Source organism: Littorina saxatilis, linkage group LG1, assembly GCF_037325665.1.
Source record: "Littorina saxatilis isolate snail1 linkage group LG1, US_GU_Lsax_2.0, whole genome shotgun sequence".
In the NCBI taxonomy this organism is placed as follows: domain Eukaryota; kingdom Metazoa; phylum Mollusca; class Gastropoda; order Littorinimorpha; family Littorinidae; genus Littorina; species Littorina saxatilis.
The window spans coordinates 65,448,775-65,468,585 of record NC_090245.1 but is presented as its reverse complement, the minus strand read 5'-3'; the positions used below and the strand labels follow the sequence as shown (position 1 = coordinate 65,468,585).

At 42.4% G+C, this 19,811-nt stretch overlaps 1 protein-coding gene across 2 annotated transcripts; it reads right to left on the bottom strand.

Moving 5' to 3' along the window:
* Positions 1-2,948: 2,948 nt before the first annotated feature.
* On the bottom strand, positions 2,949-19,733 carry LOC138976536 (uncharacterized; the record flags this gene model as incomplete). Of its 2 annotated transcripts, XR_011459055.1 has the most annotated exon segments (8): positions 2,949-5,235; positions 5,273-5,559; positions 6,483-6,668; positions 8,249-8,395; positions 9,445-9,578; positions 10,166-10,319; positions 15,259-15,348; positions 19,643-19,733. XR_011459055.1 is itself a non-coding variant. In XM_070349398.1 (7 exon segments), coding segments are annotated over 7 exon segments (939 nt in total). In that variant the 3' UTR covers positions 2,949-5,415.
* Between the last annotated feature and the right edge of the window lie 78 nt (positions 19,734-19,811).

Here is a 19,811-nt window from a genome sequence, read left to right as displayed (position 1 = left end):
GTCGCCAAATGTCGAATTGCCAAATGGCGCCAAACACCGAATTCCCATTGTCGCCTAACATGGAATTCCAAATGTCGCCTACTGTTGAATTGTCAAATGGCGCCTAACATAGAGAGAGAGAGAGAGAGAGAGAGAGAGAGAGAGAGAGAGAGAGAGAGAGAGACAGACAGACAGACAGACAGAAAGAGACAGACAGACAGACAGACAGACACACATGCATACATGCATAGAGACAGACAGACGAACGGACGCACGGACAGATTGACAGATGGAAAAAGAGAGACAAAGAGAGACAAAGAGAGACAAGGAAGAGGTTTCATATGAACTGGAGCGCTTTAAAAAAAAAGTTTTATTAATTAACTGAGCAAGATAAACAAAAGATGAATGGACTTCTGGGGAAGAAGCAGCTGCCCCACTTTATCAATTGATAAATCTGGGTAAGCGGAATAACGCCGAATTGCAATTGTCACCTGAGACCGAATTCCATTTGTCGCCTAACTTAGAATTTGTTCTTTAGCCAAATGTCGCCAAATGTCGAATTGCCAAATGGCGCCAAACACCGAATTCCCATTGTCGCCTAACAAAGAATTCCAAATGTCGCCTACTGTCGAATTGTCAAATGGCGCCTAACATAGAGAGAGAGAGAATAGAGAGAGAGAGAGAGAGAGAGAGAGAGAGAGAAAGAGAGAGAGAAAGAGAGAGAGAGAGAGAGAGAGAGTGAGAGATTTGACAGATACAAAGAGAAAGACAGAGAGAAAGAGAGAGATAGGAAGAGAGAGAGGGGGAGAGAGAGAGAGAGAGAGGGGGGGGGGGGGCAGACGGTCCCGGACAGAAAAGATAGATAGACAGACAAATAAAGCACACTTAATGCCTTCCGCGTTTTTATGGGAAATAACGTGAAAAACATATTGCCAAGAACAGAACGCAAAATAAAGAAAAGAACGCCAAGTTGAGCTCTATTCACAATTGAGAAAGCTTGGGTAATGTTGAGCTTCACGTAAATTTCACGTACATTTCGCGTTGAGTTTGGCGTGATGTGAACAAAGTGTTCGGAGTCCAGCTATGATGGCCAAAATTGAAAACCAGCAAAGTAAATCGTGTTTAAACCAAATATATTCAAATGCCAGCCTTTTGTAATGGAGTGAACAATTGGATTAAAAACAGTTAAAAAAAAAAAGTAATTCGGTGTTAGGCACCATTTGGCGCTTCGACATTAGGCGACATTTGGCATTCTATGTTAGGCGACAATGGGAATTCGGTCTTATGCGACAATTGGCAATTCGACATTTGGCGACATTTGGCATTCTATGTTAGGCGACAATGGGAATTCGGTCTTAGGCCACAATTGGCAATTCGACATTAGGCGACATTTGGCAATTCGTCATTAGGCGACAATGGAGCAATTCGTCATTAGGCGACAATGGAGCAATTCGACGTTAGGCGACAATTGGAATTCGGTGTTATTCATGTTACCCATAAATCTCGGAGAAGAGTGGGGCGGGCTTTGCTCTTCCATCGGAACAATAAGTGAAGGGAGCTAATAGCTTTAAGTATCGACATTAACAAGCCCGACAATTGGCTCCCTTAGACCAGATCACTCCGTTTGAAGAAATGAGAGTTTGGGCTTCGAGCTTTCACTGGTATGATTATATACTGAAAGGCATAAATTCTGCAAATAGTGCATTGAACGATTTTGCTCTCAAACGAAAATCAGATTGAACCTGTAATTTGTAGTTGACATCTTGAGTGTCGGAGCAAATGTTTCACGCTGTCAGCGTGCGCTTTGCAGTATTGCTGATCCAGCCACAGCTCACTGTGCTAATAAAGACAATGGGCTGAACGGGAGACAATAACGTAAAAAAGATAGTGTGTGGCCCTATAAAATGCAACTGGCTGTTTGGCTGTATCAGATATCGCAATCATGCCACGACTTGATGAAGGAGAGAGACAGCAAGCGATTGGGATGCTTAGAGCTGGCCAAAGCATTGAACGTGATGAACACTGAACGTTTTCCGAAATCATTGCGCTTGGACTCAGTCACTTTTTTTGAAAAATTGTCATTTCATGATGTTCTATTAAAAATCAATAAAGCGAAGGTTTTTAAACACTAAAATGGCCAATAAATAAAATATTCAAACATTGAAAACATTCACCACTGAGTTGATTTTTTGTGATTTTTTAAAGATCAGTTTGCGGAATTTATGCCTCTCGGTATATATATATATCAAGGGAAGGGACCTAAGTCACTTTGACTATCGTTATCAACAAGACTTGTAGTTGTCTCCCGTGGACCAGAAATGTTCTCGCAAGCGGCAATAAAGCGCGTATTTTCTCCTGAACTGGAAAGAATACTACATCCTTACCAATACACATTCTCCGAGCTGGGATGAAAGGCACACCCCTTCCCGCGTGAACAGTTTGTCTCAACATTTCAGATTTGGTCAGGCTTTTACATGTGATAATATCATTCCTCTACTTGCTCAAAAATCAAACATCAACACCCTGAGTGCTCGAGTTGGGTTCTTGTCTGTCTGTTGATGTATTGATTTTTAATAAAGGAACTAGTGGCTTTTACGAAATTAAATCACCCAAAACTCCCACTGTGGACAGAACGCAGCCAGGCATTTGATTTTTGGTATGTGTCAGAGTGAAATGATGCTATTGTTTCATGTAAAGCATGATAGTTTGTGGCGGTGAAAACATTATCGTCAACGTGAGAATGACGGTACATTTGAAGTTACATGTAACATATTATTCAAACGTTTACTGGTCGATTTCTTTTGGCAATGACTTACTAAGAAGAACACTTTCTCGGAGAATTTAATCCGGTTTGAGCAAAATTCTGTACTTACCCTCAGTTTTGATATTAATCCAAGGCTTTGGATATTCATCTCAAGACAAAACGATGAAGCTTACAATACATTCATACAAAACAATCAAGAAATACAGATAAATACACAATTTTTATTTACATTTCAGTATTTTAACATGATGCAACTAGAGCGTGTTTTACCGTTACTGACTCTTAAAATAATCAAGTTAAACTTGGAAAACCTTACGAAAGCTAAAATTGCAAAACAATACACGTTTATGAAGAACATAAGTTATGTATTCAATGTGTCCTTGTCTGGTGAAACACTTATCATAAACTTTGATTCATCATTTGACGTTTCTAAATGATAGTTCAGTTTTATAAACAAAGCACATTGTGTGAATTTGTGGAAGTTTTCGCGTCTTATTCATTAAAACAAATTATTGTGATATTGACAGCCTTAACATTTGAAATAAATGACTATCATTAACAAACACGACAGAGAAAATAACTGCAGACATATTTCTTCCGCTCAGAATGAAAACAACTAGTTCAAAATGACAACTCTCCAATAATTTTGTATTAAAATAATTTATCACATTCTGCATGCCAGTGAAATAGTTACATAAAAGACATTTCAATAAAAAGTTAGCAGCAGTAGCGTTTTCTTCAGCAGTGAAACAACATACAATGAAGGTAAATAAATGGTTAAAGTTGCGATTGAGAGAGAGGAAAAGAGAGAGAGAGAAGGAGAGAGAGAGAGAGAGAGAGAGAGAGAGAGAGAGAGAGAGAGAGAGAGAGAGAGAGAGAGAGAGAGAGAGAGAGAGAGAGAGAGAGAGAGAGAGAGAGAGAGAGCCTGTCTTTTTGTGATGTAAGTGCCTTTAGGTGAGCGTGCGCATTTTTTTTCTGAATGTGCACAAAAATATAGGATTCGGTGAAACCAAGAGAAGTTCCAAAGACAAAATGGTAATGACAATGCAGTCATTCATAGCACGAATCAAAAATGCTTCCGTACATATGAATGCATGTGTGAAATCTATAACCACACCCCTTTATATACAAAATAGTGTAATATGTACATATCACAGGCAAAAGGTGAAACACAAGTGCTTCAACGAATTGAATCACGAACAAAGAAACAAACAAACACAAATTATAACAATGCAGGTGTAACTGTTATCAGCTCATCTGATATCTAAGTGAATGATAGGTAAGAATAACCCCCTGACACCCCATAGAGGTAAAACTATCACCCCCCCCCCCCCCCCCCCTGCGTCCCCCTGTCATCTTCCCAACAACCACAAACCTGCCCGGGCTTTTAAATGGCACACGCAGGCTTACATCATTCCGCAAGACATTGACCAAACATGTTCAGTTTGATTGGACATGGTCAAATTGGGAATGCTTTGCTGAGTCAAATTCACGTGTCTTTCTGACACAAATCAGCAAATATTTGCCACTATGCACAGGGAACAATCAGGCGGCAGGTTGTTGCATGTGTCTATATAGACGGACGGTTTTAATCCGCACAAAATCCTGGGAAAATATCTGGCGTGGTACAGGATTTATTTCACGAGAAGGAGTATCCTTATCTTTTAAATCTGTGCTGTTCAATTGTTTACCAGTTTGAACGAGGACAATACTCAAGGTCGTAAACACCGTCAGTTCAACAATTGTAATGCTTAGGGGAATAAAGAGCGTTGTTGGAAGGGGAGGGGGGGGGGGGGGGGGGGGGGGGGAGTGGGGAGGTTGGGTTGGTTCGGCGGAAGGGGAAAACTGTAATTCGATTTTGGTCTCCTCAATTCCTACTCTGTTTTGCATAACAAGACCAGTGACTAACCAACCACGTGTGCGATATGTTCGGTGCAAAGTTAAACCATATATTATAGCAGCAAACGCGTGTGTCGAACGTGAAATAAATAGAGCACATAGTGCCCGGGTGAAGGTCGCTGCAAGCCACCACGGTGACGCGATTTTTGGTTGTTGAGAAACTGGATATGTATCCGTAAAACTTCGGTATCCCTTTCTGTCCAGAAAGAAGAAAAAAAGAAAAAAGGGACAAAAACAATGAGAAGAAAGGAATGGAAATACGTTGTTATCAGCCTTATCATAAACGTATACCGCATCACATCGGTGGTCTTAGCTTGGGAAAGAAAATGGCCGCCATGGTAGGTTCTTGTTTAGGGACGTCACAAGAAACAAGGGATAGAAATGGGTCAAAATAAAATAAAATAAAAACATAGCACAAAGGGACACATTCTTTCTTGCATATGACTATCATGCAGAAGTTCGTGAAAAAAGGTAAACAGATTCACAGATTATTGAATAATCAATTGAGAACTGCGACCAACACCTTACTTAGAGATATCGAAAAGGATTCACGAAAATTTGCAAGGCGTAGAAGTTCGCTTGTTAACTCATACCTGCGAACGCCAAGAAGAAGAAGAAGTTAACTCATACACGTTCAGAAACCTTTGTACATGTGTTTAGAATAGTTTTTGTTGATTTGGCTTTTGGTGAAAATGTACGTTTACATCCACAATCAGACACCTTAGTTGTGTTGAATTCCCCCTGTATTTTCCCCGTTTTAATAAAACAATTGTTTATCCTTTGGGTTTTCTTGGCGAATTCTTCTTTCCGCTCTTAGCATCTCGTTCTTCCTGCTTCTGTTTCTCCATCTCTTCCTTCCTCAGTCGCTCGTCTTCATCCGCTTTGTCTCGTTCCACCTTCTCGCAGATATTGGTTGACTGCAAGCAACAAGAAACACGAGGAACAGTCAGTGGGGTTGTTCGTAAGTCTTTACTCTTGCGACTTTATGACACCCCTAAACTTAATGTTGAATGAACCCCTAAACTTAAGAGGCTGTATAATTATGCATATCATCTATGAGGTAAAGTCATTGGGATAGTTTGTAAGTCTGTATTATGTAATGCACTGTTAAAAGTCAGAGGGGTGGGGGTGGGTTGGTAAGTCTTTACGGGTTTTCTAGTAAGTGGTTGAGTCTGTCCGCCAGTGCGCATGTGAGTAAGCTACAGTAAGTTGCATCTTGTTAGTATAGTCTGTCTACTATATAGTTCAGTTCATTAATGTGAAACAAAATTGGTTGACCATATTTAACCAGCTAGATGTCGAAAAGGCTCATCAACTATGAAGGTTATTCAGTTTCCTAAAAATACAATGCGGCCGCCTGAGTTGCCCCCCCCCCTAAAAAAAATAGGAAGACAAAACCCACGATTTAATATACAGTAGCAACCCTAACTACGGTCATAGACGTAGTCCTTTCCCCCGAAGAACCTTTAATTCTCAGTATCTGTGTATTTGAATATTTCTATCATGCTGCGCTAATACGGACGAGATAAGGGTTTAGGGCTCCTTGTCAACGTGTTTCAGACACACCCCTTGCTAGTGACTGGCCTATAATGTCACGTGGGAAAGCTTGCCTCACTAAAATCAAGAGTATTCACTCTTTCACAACCCATACAAATCCGACAGAGGTTTTTCCGTTTTTTTCTTGATTAGCATGCATGGTTGAATCGAGTAACAAAAAGCTAGTCCTTATTTGGAATCCGCCTGTAAGCCTTAAAACCTTATATCTTGTCCATATGAGCATAATAAAAATATTGAAAGAGTTATTTCCGAACATTGTCTATTGCGTTTCTGTCGTGCTCACCCAAACATAGAAGGCAGCAGCACCGTTACTGGCCTGACGAATGGTGTGTAACTCATGAGGGCGCAAGATGTCTTGAACGCGGTTCGCCGTCTGTTCGTCCACCGCAGAAGAGTCGAAACGCTGTACCTGGTGGATCAGGGAGTCTCGGCCAACCGAGCACATCAGTGGTGTTATGTCATTCCAGTCCTGGACAAATAGACCCTTTTTGAATGGCTTTGTTGAGTGGCTGGTTAGAAGGTTGAGTGAGTGAATGAGTCAAATCAAAACAAATCAAATTTTATTTTACGAGGGTTGTGGCATAAAGCAATACAAACGAGCTTTTTGAGAGTGAGTGAGTGAGTGAGTGAGTAAGTGAGTGTGTGAGTTAGTCAGTGGTCGATTGGTTAGTTGAGTGAGTGAATGAATGAGTGAGTAAATAGAGTGAGTGCTCGAGTGAGTATGTGAGTGAGTATGTGAGTGAGTATGTAAGTGAATGAGGGAGTGAGTAATTGGCTACTTGGTTGGATGTTTGGTTGGTTGGTTGAGTGTGTGTGTGATTAAGTGGTTATGAGGGTGAGTGAGTGTGTGAGTTAGTCAGTGGTTGGTTGGTTAGTTGTTTGGTTGGTTGGTAGAGTGAGTGAGTTATTGGTTGAGTGCGTGTGTGAGTATTGTACGATGATATACTTGGTGTTTGATAGTGTATGATTGTTGTTAGTTGTAGATTATAGTACGATGTTTGATGTTGTAATGTTTGTGCGTGTGTTATAATGCAATATGTTATGATGTAATGTATGATGATGTATTCGGTGCATGATAGCGGATGTATGCTTGTTAGTTGTAGATCTAGTACGATGTTTGAGGTTGTAATGTTTGTGCGGGTGTTATAATGCAATATGTAGCCGTATGAGGGTTCCAGTGTGTGAGTTGTACATGGCCGGGTGCTAGAGTGCTGCATGAATGAGTAAGTGCATGTGGAGCTGTATGGCTGGGTGAATTGTGGGTTGCGTACGTCCGAGGGGCACATGTAGCCTGTGTGTCTGAAGTAGTGGGTATGTTGCGTAAGGGTGTGCTGATATTGAACTTCAGTTGTGTTTTGTAAATGTCTATGTATCAGTGTATTATGTCTTGCCACACACATGCCAAATTTCCTTGTATTGATGAGGACAATAACAATTCTTGTATCTTGTATCTTGTATCTAAGTTGTTAGGAGGGTGGGTGAGTGAGCGAGTGAGTGGTTTGTTTACTGAGTGTGTGAGCGAGTGAGTCAATGGATGTGTTGGGTGCCTGAGTGAGTAAGTGAGTTAGTGAGTGAGTAAATGACCGCGTGAGGGAATGAACGATCGAGTGATCCAAAATAAGGTAAGAGAGAACTATGCAGGCAATGTTTTGTAAATTACGATTTAAGTTTCAGACACGCATACTAGTCTTTGTGTTATGCAGATGTGTTAACATGGAAACATGCACGACTGAATGAAAGGCGAGTTTAGGGAATCGTAAGAAGTCCACATGATTCGAATGAGAACGAAGTAACTCGGTAAGGCCGTAAGAAATCGGTAAACAATTTCAATGCTTATGTGAGGAAAAAAACAACCGTGAATTTGATAAACACACACACACACACACACACGCACACACGCACCCACGCACGCACGCACGCACGCACGCACGCACGCACGCACGCACGCACGCACGCACGCACGCAAGCAAGCAAGCAAGCACGCACGCACGCACTCACGCACGCACGCACGCACGCACGCACGCACGCACACACACACACACCACTGACCATCAGTTTTTTCTCCTGGTATCCGAGCAGCATGTAAGTGGCCGCCATGACGTCATGGACACAGGCAGGTGGTCGCTGATAGCTGTGGATCTCGGATATTGTGTTCTGCTCCATGTTCATGATGTCGTGCTTGTATGTGTTCAACTCCTGAAATACAGAAAGAAAATAACCATGCTTGTTCATGATGTCGTGCTTGTATGTGTTCAACTCCTTAAACACAGAAAGAAAATAACCATGCATGTTCATGATGTCGTGCTTGTATGTGTTCAACTCCTGAAACACAGAAAGAAAATAACCATGTTCATGATGTCGTGCTTGTATGTGTTCAACTCCTGAAACACAGAAAGAAAATAACCATGTTCATGATGTCGTACGTGCTTATTTGTGTTCAACTCCTGAAACACAGAAAGAAATTAAGCAAACAGATATGATATTGACTCGTTTATTATTTTTCACCTTGGTTCATTAGTTCGGAGAACCTAAGTCATATTTGATTCAGGGCTGGGTCTAGGGGGGAGGGGGGGGGGGGGTCCTGGTTCTGGAAGCCACCCCTCCTCACCCGGCACACGTGCAGTTTGTTTTCTCAGGGTGAAACCCAAAATACCCCTTTCAAATGCTAAATTCAACAGCATCTGGGTGGCAAGGTCCCCCTAATCCCCCGTCTAGCCAGCCCCTGTACCCCTGCCTCAATGATTTGGAAGGCCCTGGCCTGCCTCTCATGCACCAGGAACAACCCTGGTGATTGATTGTGATTTGTTTAGCGATATATTTTGAGAACCTAAGCCATGGTTGATGGATTCCTACTGGCGTCTATTTATCAGGTGAGAAACATAGTCATGGTTGATTGATGCTGACTTGTTCGATGACATCACAATCACAAAATAGAGTTAAACTCCAGTGGCCACTATTACTTTAAATAAATCAGACGTCAGACTGTTATCTTTTTTGTCACATTTCGTAATTATCAATACTGAAAGGCATCTAAATATTTTCTACGTTTCTACTCGCAATGGTAGCTAGAAGGATGGAAGACAATTCGACATTGTCTATAATGTACTCAGGCTTAAGGACATTCAATAGAAGAATAACATGTTTTACTCATGCATTACGTCAAACAAAAGCCAAACAACCAACCAGCTGGTGCAATACAAACAACCCATTTACGACTGCTGTCTTTCGAAAGCTCTGACCCTGACCTTGAGATGAGTCAACTTCCGCCGACAAGCCTCGATCTGGTTCTCCAGCTGTCCAGCATACTGCGAGTTCTCGGCGTCCTTAATCGTCTTCTCTAGCACCCCCACGTGACTCCTTCTTACTGCGTCACGTAAATCTGAAACACACGCGACGAATACGAGAATGAAAAACAAGAATGTTAACTTATGATAAACTTAGTTTTGAAAGCGTTGCTGATGGTTCGTTTTGCCAGAGCATCAGCTACGCTTTTGAACAACAATAACAAAGTCCATTAAAATGAATACATTAAAACGGAAAATTGTCTTCGACAAAGTGTTTGTCTGTCTGTTCACTTTAAAGACCATGGGGTCGACTTACTTGTGCATTTATGATCAGATTTTGTTTCCTGGGATAGATATCATAGGCACAAAATAAATGTCGAAAATAAAGCAATTTTTGTGCATAAAAAATATCACTTTTTAGGTTTTAAAAAAACCCACGTCTACTGAGTTTTTTGTTATCACGGACCATGAATAAAAGTTAAAAGCTTCCCTAAGAAACGAATCTTAATTTTCGTGCCCTTAAACTACAATCCATGGAACCCAAACATTCAAAATTGTACAGCCAGTTACCTTAAAAAAAGGGAAAAAAGAATGGTAAGATAGGCTGTGATTGCAGTAGAAACACGTCCCTGAATTTGCAACGCTAAAGTTCCACCATAACCTCAAATCGTACAGCCAGTACCTCGTCTAAGGGTAAGCATTTCCATGCGGTCAACAGCCTTGGTCCAGTCTCCACAGTCGTCCAATTTGTGTCGCTTGAACCTGTCCATGGCTTTGTCCAGTTCATCGATGTCCTTGCCCTGCGTGGCCTCCTTCAGCTTCTCTCGGACCCGTCTCTGTGGACAGTGGACAGAACAAATGTATGGCAAGAACATAAGGATGGGAGCGCTTCTAAGAAGGCAAGAGTGAGTGAAAATTGTGCTGGTTGAGTTACGGACAAAAGCCATGATATAATTCAGCCATGACAAAGATGAGATCGATGCACAATCGGATGTGTTGCAGATACCAGCAATAGTGGGAACTTGCGTCGTGACACGCAAGGTCAAAGCCCTAACTGTTATCTGTATAAATGCGCACGAACAGCCACTGATAGAAAGACACGCACAACGGCACTCATACACGCACACCCCCCCCCCCCCCCCACCCAACGCCCCATAAGGCCCCCGGGCTCTCCCCACACCCTCTCTCCCCGCCCCATCCCCAACGCGCAATGTAGGGCACATTTAAAATTTGAACACAAAAAAACACAAAACACGTTGTTGTACTTTTCAGGGCGCAGATGATGACCTTCAAAAATTCAAAGGAATCCACTGAGCCGTAAAATGGAGCGAATGCGCACCACACAGTTTTCATAATCACATTTCCGTGTAACCCCGCGTACACTCGTTCCAATATTGTAGACGTTGCGGAGAAATCGACCGAATACCCAGAACAGACTCGTTCGAACAAAGATGACTTCATTTTTCTCGCCTCTATGTTCCGCTGCAACATCTTTTGATACCAGCATGGCTCCCCAATCTGTGCGTCCATGCGTCAAAGAAAGCTCTAGAAGTCGAAAAGAAACCGTACTAGAAAAGTCTTGAAGGGGGTCCCGCGACGCACTAAACCTGAAAAGAGTGGGTCCCGGGACGCACTAAGTTTGTGTTATCATGCCGAACGTCGGCACTGATTTTCAGAATATGTGTGTGTCTACTACATGTAGTGTCCATACAGAATGGACAGGAACGTACACTTAGCTGGATTTCAAAGATGATAAAACATTTTGAGAGGTCTGGACCGATGGGAGTTTACGGTGTAAATTCCAACCAATATTACAGATAATGTTTTGTGAAGGACTCGCAAAAATTCCAAAAGTCCTCCGGGCTTGGGACCCTCTAAAGATCTGCTGAGGGAGTCCTCCAGCCCTCTACAACTTAAAACTGGGGGTCAAGGGACCATATAGTTAGAGCGTCTGTGAGGATCCCTGACCAGTTCGTCGGACCGTTCCGACGGGTGGGGGGTCGGGAGGGCTAGGGCTTTGGGGATCTGGCTGGGGCAGAACGGCATTTTAGTCTCCGTTACCTACTGAGTATTGGGAAGTTCTTTCCGCAACCTCTATAATTTCCCATAGCCTGGTGGATTGATTGACAATGCATTATGTTTTATTCCTATGGCCTCGTCTGTCGTGCGGGACGGATTTAGGCTCACACACACACACACACACACACACTCTGACTCTGCATTGACATTTATTTCTGGGGCCAACTTTGTTGTGCAAGGCGGATTTAGGCTCGATATTTCATATAATATGGCCTGCTGCTTTGCTTTGTTCGAGTTATTAAAACTGAACAGAAAACAAAACAACAACAAAACTCTGTTTTCGGCAAATGTCAGTTTTATGTAACTTCCTACTTGGTTGAACAGCGCGTAGCGTCTTCACGGCATCTTAGACTTCTACAATTAAACAATGCCTATCAACAAGCATGCTACTTGTACTCCTTAAGACAATAAAAGGAAAAGAGAGACATTGAGACCGAGTCACGCACGTGCACGCAGCAATCATGTACACACACACACACACACACACACACAAACACACACACACACACACACACACACACACACATACACACCCACGCCCGCACACAAGCACGATCGCGCGGACGTACGCACGCATGCATGCACTCACGCACGCACGCACACACACACACACGCACACACACACACACACACACACACACACACACACGAACGCACGCACGATCGCACGAACGCACGCACGCACGTAAGCACGCACGCATGCACGCATGCACGCACACACACACACACACACACATACACAAACACACACACGCACATTCACACACACACACACACACACACACACACACACACACATTCACACACAATCATACACACACACACACACACACACAGACGAACACACACTTCCTCCTCGCTACAGTCACTGTGCCCAAACCCCCCACCCCCCCCACCCCCCTGCCCCCTTTGCACACACACACACACACACACACACACGCAACCCACCCTGCTCCTCCAGCCTCTGGACCTTGTTTGCACTCTGGGAAAACAATAACTTTTTGGTGCGCATTTTGTATTAGTTATTTATGTCTCGACGCGGTGGATTGTTTCATTGCGTGACTCCACCGTCGATGCGTAGATGAAGATATCTCGCTTTTTGTAACTCAGTAAAAGGTAGAGTCCTTATCATTTACCCCATCAAGTTTGTAAATAAAGATCTGTCGATCCAGGTTTTGTCATTGAATAAGAGAATTCTTCAACTTGAATACATACCGAAATCCAACGGCCTAGCTATTTTCTAATTGGGATTGGGACATTCGAATTCATTTCGTACCATTTTAAACATGCCAAATTCATTCAGCAAAATATGTGAAATAGAATCGTGATTTTGAACAGATACAGTTTGCCACACACAGCTATTGTCCGCTTTCTGTCAATCTGCCTGCCTATTTTCTTCTCCACACCCTATCTATTTATCTATCTCACTTTGTCAGCCAGTAATTCTTGTAACCCCCTTTCTGACATGCATCTTCCATGGATCCTGTGTAGGTATTGAATGCATGTTTGTTATTTTGTGCCGCTTCTAAGCAACAGCAGCCTGGAACAACACCCGACAAGAGACAGGTCAATTTAGCCGATAAAGCACGGACATTTTATTTGTTCCCCCTCACGCCCTAAGACTCTAGCCTGAAGGGTGACACCCATCTTTTTGACATTTAGTTTTAACGTCCTGTGCGCGTCTTTGGCAGGAGGATGCCAATCAATACCTTAAAGGAACAGTCCTTCTCGCGAAAACTGTTCGACTAACTTTCTCAGATCTGGCAAAACTTTCAAATATGTGACCCTCCACGACGGTATGAGTCGCATGTCACCTTTGCATGATTTTCATATTTTTACATTTTCATAAAGAGTTGTTTATGCTCTATCCAGTGGTGAAAACCGTTTTAGAAAAGAGCGAACACTGTTTGAGTTATAAGCCTGTGACTAAGGTGACCCTCACACTGTTACCAGACACTCCCCGGACTTATATTAAGCCTAGCGCAGAACCACGCGAGGTGACATGCGACTCATGTCGTGGTGGAGGGTCACATATATAGAATGAGAGCATTGTTTCACTTGAACACATTACATGATACACAGTATAGTGCGGCTGTATTGTGTGCAGAGTGGGATTGAGTTGAAGGATGCTCTTGCCCTGTGTACAAGCCTGCATGGACACATCTGTGGTGGCCAACATGACCTCTTGCGTAACTAGTAATGTTGACGGTAACTTTTGCCTTCAGCTTAATGTTTTGATTTCGCTTTACATGACTTGATTATTTCTTGGACAGCATTGTTAACTATGTGTGCGAGAAACATTCATAGTTCAAATAATATCATACAATGGAGTATAATTTTACAATTAAGCGTCTACATAGGTGCCAAAAGTTTTGACTGTAACAAGAGTACCCGACCATCCATTCTGCAACGCTACATTGTGTTTATTTCAGCTACTATTTTTGTTTTCATTTATGTTTGATTTACCTTTACCATTTTGCTCGACGAATTATGTGCCTTTCTTTTGTTTTACAGCGTTGTCAAATGTGTGCGAAAAACGCAGCCGTTACTCTAAATCAACGTCCTAAAATGGCGCGCGATGTTTCCATTTATTGTCGAAAAAAGATCCCAGCAGTTTTGACTGCAAAGAAAATGAATCATTAGATCTGCAATACTTTACTGTGTTTATATTGTATCGATTGTTTTCATATTTTTCAAAGTTTTTTAGTTTTGTGTGTGAGTGTGTTGTGTTGTTGTTTTTGTTTGTTTGTTTGTTAGTTTTTGTCAGCACCAAGGATTGAGTTCATAGGCATAAATTACCTATATTCTTTGCCTTTTTATTTTTTTTATTTTTTTTCACAGCGTCTTCTGATGTGTGCGCAAGCCACAGTCATACCATACAACCGACATGGCGCCGAAATCAATCGTCCAAAGTGTTTCCATCAAAGAAAATCGACATCAATTCTGTCACGCAACACTGTGTTTATTGTAGCGACTGGTTACTTTTACATGTCTGAGGCCTTGTAACGAGCTGTTTGCCTTTCATTAGTTTGTCAAACACTAGGGCGTTCTGCTTTTGATGAGTTACATGAACACGATGATAGTTTTTAGCATTGTGGCGTTTTGGTCAAAGAGTTGTGATATTGTTTCAAGGTTTGGGGTGTTGGCGTGTACTCAAACATGACATTTTAGATATGTGGATTTGATGGCAGAAATGTGTGCCCTGGCTGATTCAAAATCGGATTTATAATTGTCATCTTCCCATCCACGCACGATCCTTTTAACGCACATCTCCCCCCCCCCCCAACCCCCTCAGACTACCACACTCCCTCACCTCTTCACAAAACAACCTACGGGAAGGTGATAGTGTGTGTGCGTGTGTGTGTGTGTGTGTGTGTGTGTGTGAGTGTGTGTGTGTGTGTGAGTGTGTGTGTGTGTGTGTGTGTGTGTGAGTGTGTGTGTGTCAATTGACAGGAAGGGGGATAAGGATCGTGACACCTGACGATCACAAAGAGTCACAGACTGACGCACACACGCACGCACGCTTGTACACACGCACGCACGCTTGCACACACGCACGCACATACACACACATACGCACTCCCCAAAAAAGCAATCAAAACAAAAAACAACTTTAGAAACAAACAAACAAACAAACAAACAGACAAACAAACAAACAAACATAAAAGCAAGCAAACAAACCCAACTGGCCATTACCTTAAATCCCTTGTCCGTGGCCTCAGAGAAGACAGAGTCACTGCGCTGTGACTGGTTGGCTGAGCCGTTGACCACATACTTTCCCCGTGGCTGCAACAAATGACCACAACAGCTGTTCACTCTAAACACGAGTGTGTGAACACATCTATGCAACAAGTTTTTAACACTTTGTGACATAGTCTATAGTTCTACTAGCAAAAGCGGCAGACATAATAATACACATAGCGTTCACAAGTGTTCAGTTGAACACTAGTGAACACTATGTGAGCTACATTTGCGAGTAGAACTATGCACTATGTCAGAATATGTTCAAAACTATTTACAGATATGTGTTCAAAAGTGGCACAGCTGTGTTTTACACTAAAGGGATACGGTGGAAATCCACTTGTAACATCGCAAAAGATATGAGACTATTAGGACTAAAAAGGGTATGTGTCCTAAATCAAAGGTAACATTTATGGACGATATGGACAACACATAATTTCAGAAACATATTTTTATTTTCCCAGTATTTTCACAAGATGTTCACCTATTTTCACGCACGCATATACACGAACACACGTACTCACGCACATATGCATGGATTCACGAACGTACGCACGCACGCACACATGCATACACACACGCACTTACGCACACACACATGCATACAAACATAAACCACTCATACACACACACACACACACACACACACACACACACACACACACAAGCGCTCACGCACAAGCGCACACATACGCACGCACACAGCACGTACATGATAAAATCAGGTACCGTCATGGGTACCTCCAGAAAATATGACTTCTGAGAAATATGTAGCTGTTTTTAAATTTTAAATAAGGATTACTGTTACGGTTATTGTTTTCATATGCTTTGTTCCTGAGCCGTTTCCCAAAGATCACCGACATTAATTTGCAATGTGCAAGTTGACAAAATATACAATACAGTCGGTTGTTATGGTTGGAAAGCTACACATGAATTTCCTCACAAAGAAGGGGCTCATGTTTTCGTCTAAACCTATCAAAGACAGTGCAGCCAAAACGAAGATACAACAACTGAAACTTGAATGAAAGTTTCTAGCTACACACAAACACACACACACACACACACACCACACACACACACACACACACACACACACACACACTCACACACACACGCACACACACACACACACGTATGCATGTACGCACGCAAGCACGCACACACACCACACATACACACACACACACACACACACACACAAACCACAAACACACACACGCACATGCACGTACGCACGCACGCACGCACGCACGAACGCACACACACACAAACCACACACACGCACACGCACGCACGCACGCACGAACGCACGCACACACACACACACACACACACACACACACACACACACACACACACAAAATTAAAACAAACAAAAGCAAATTTGTCCTGCGGGCACCAACAACTATCACATCAGCTAAACGCCTAACGATGTATCTATGAATAACAAACAACAAACACAAAATAACTTTTTGAAACCCAAACCTCTTGTAGTTTTTTTTAAAGGAAAACTAGAACATGTTCGGAAATAACACTGTCAAGTTGTTTTGGGCTGTGGAAGAGTTACTTTCTTTTGTTTACACTGAAACACCGAGGCAAGCATACGATGTCACGTGTAGCTTCCCTCAAAGTATCTATGGAAACGCAAGGAAAGCAACTCTTTCACAACGCATGAGTCATTTCCGGAATTTTAACGTGCACATTCAACAACAACGTCAGCAATCCACAAGTAGCCATTGACAGTGGTATTTTCATTGTGACATTAACAAACAGCACTCATACATACCTACACATGAAGCTACAAAGATGTCACTTTTTGTTCCGGTCAGCTAGCATAATTGTGCTGGTCGCCAATTTGTTTTGTCGTGGTTAAACCTTCATCTCTTGCTACTTTCCCTGCGTGTATGTAATCGTGTGTTATCCTGTGTGACTGAGAACCACTTACATTTTTAGGACAGTAAATTATGTCCAAATGTTGTATCATGTTTAGAATCACTGGGTTACTTCATATCATCTTTGTTTTTGTTTTGTTATCATGAACTGTGAAGATAAAGTGCGGCTCTAACGAAAAATCGAAAATCTTATTAGATGAACAGGTAGTATCCACCACTCTGTCGAGTCATTCAAATACATTTGTTTGTACTGGGTGAATCAAAAAATGAAATAAATTAAAACAGAGATATGAGGTCAAACTTGGCAAATGCATGCTAGCTATTTGAGCATTTTGTAAAGGGATGTGCGATGTGTTCATTTTAGCAGGCAGCAAAGGTACCAGGTGCTTCACTGTGGAACGAATGACACAACAATCAATGCAACACACACACACACACACACACACACACACACACACACACACACACACACACACACACACACACACACAAGCAATTTATGTACTTGCAATCGACACATAACTGCAATCGACATCTAACTGCAATCGACACATAATTGCAAAAGACATATACATGCAATCGACACCTAATTGCAATAGACATATAACTGCAATCGACACTTAACTGTAATCGACACATAAGTGCAATCGACATCTAACTGCAATCGACACTTAACTGTAATCGACACATAAGTGCAATCGACATCTAACTGCAAAAGACACGTAACTGCAATCAACACATCAATAAAAACACGGGTAACTGCAATCGACAAGTAAATGTAACATTGAAAACGAGAAATTTGACACTTCCTTGGTCAGCCAATTACAACTTACTGGGGGCGGTGCTTCAACCTCAGCGTCCGAGAGTTGGTCAACACTCTCGCTCTCCTCGTCCTGCGGCCGTAAATCGGAGGAAAGAAAACACATCCACACCTTACTCATGTCCATAGGTACATACCATTCTTCTCATCCTTTTTCTTCTCATGAGTTCATTGGTTGCATCTCACATGTTCACTTGTTTGTTATACACGAGAGCACGTTCACGTGTACGGTCTTATGGCGGGTTTTCATCGCCATTTAGGCAGTCATACTCCGGTTGTTGTGGCTGTTGTTGTTGTTGTTGTTGTTGTTGTTGTTGTTGTTGTTGTTGTTGTTGTTGTTGTTGTTGTTGTTGCTTTTGTTGTTTTGTTGTTTTGTTGTTTTGTTGGTTTGGTATGTTGTTTTGGGGTGTGCGGGGTTGCATGCTTGGTATATTTGTATTTCTATAACCCACCAAACTTTGACATAAATTATAGGATTTGTTCGTGCCTTTATAATTGGTCTTGTGCTTTTATGTGCACACGAAGAAGGGTAAGGCACGAGCGGGTCTGCACATATTTTGACCTGGGAGATCGAAAAAATCTCAGCCAGCTTGGAGGCCGAATTTCTTACCCCTTGGCCATTTTGTCTGTCGAAGGCATTTTAAGCTTCATGTATCAGCCAACACGAATGTTTTTTCTGCATGTTTCAAGCTAAGTGACATTTTCCTTGGAAAAGATTGAACCAGACCCGAACTTTAGACTTTGCCGAACGATCTCAGTGAAACTTTTTTTCCCGAATCTTTCTTGTTTCTACGACAATCAGCCACACGCTTTACGCGGTAGTGCTGTCTTAAAATGATAGTTGCTACAGTACCCTCCCAGGGCCATTTATTGTATTCTCTTTTGGTCAACGCGCAGAAAAAGCTGCCAGAAATCTGTTGTTTTCAGAACTTGACAAGACGAGTTAAAATTGTCTGAATCTCGGCAGAGGCTCGAGTGACGTCTTTCATTTTCATACGCCACGGTTTGATGGGATACCAAGCTATGCAAAGTAAGCTGGCAGTAAGTGTAACTTAGAATTATCTGCTTGCATAGCACACTGCGCTTAATCGGGCTTTGATGATAAATACCAGAGATGTCGTGTGTCGTCGGACAGTCGACAAAAAGCTGAAACTCCTTTTGACAACAACTTTCACGTCATTTCGTCAGATCTGCCGAACAAACTGTATTCACGCTGGGGGAATGGGGACACCAAAGTGTGACTGAAACTTCTGAAAATTGCCAACACTTTTGGCAAGATTTGCTAAAGAAAATAAATGCTACCAACATTCCTAAAAAAAAACCACCCACGGTATTTGAAGTTATTTAAAATGACAATATTTGACCGTAGGGGAGTAAAACGTTAGAGATCATTACTTTTCTAGGGATAGCCTCATCGGGGCGGTGCCCACTCCTCTCCCTCGCTGCCTTTGCCTTCTCCTGCCCTAAATAGGACCAGTAAGACATTTCCAGCAGGATGGACTCGAAAGTGTTCGGACGACTCAGGTATTTGTATTCGCTCCGATTGGGGATCGATCCCCGACCGCCAGCGTAAGAGTCAAGCACTCTAAGCACTATGCCACACAGGCTCACATGTCTAAATACTGACCGTGGTTTCTGTGCCTTTGGCTGGCGACCTCCGGGGACTGCCCTTGGGGTCCACTGCAGTCTGCTTGGACCCGCCGCACCCCATGCTAGGGCTGAAACACGAGATGAGGTAACAGAAGTAAGATTTAATGTCCGGGAATTCATAATCTTTAAATATGGACATTTTCCTT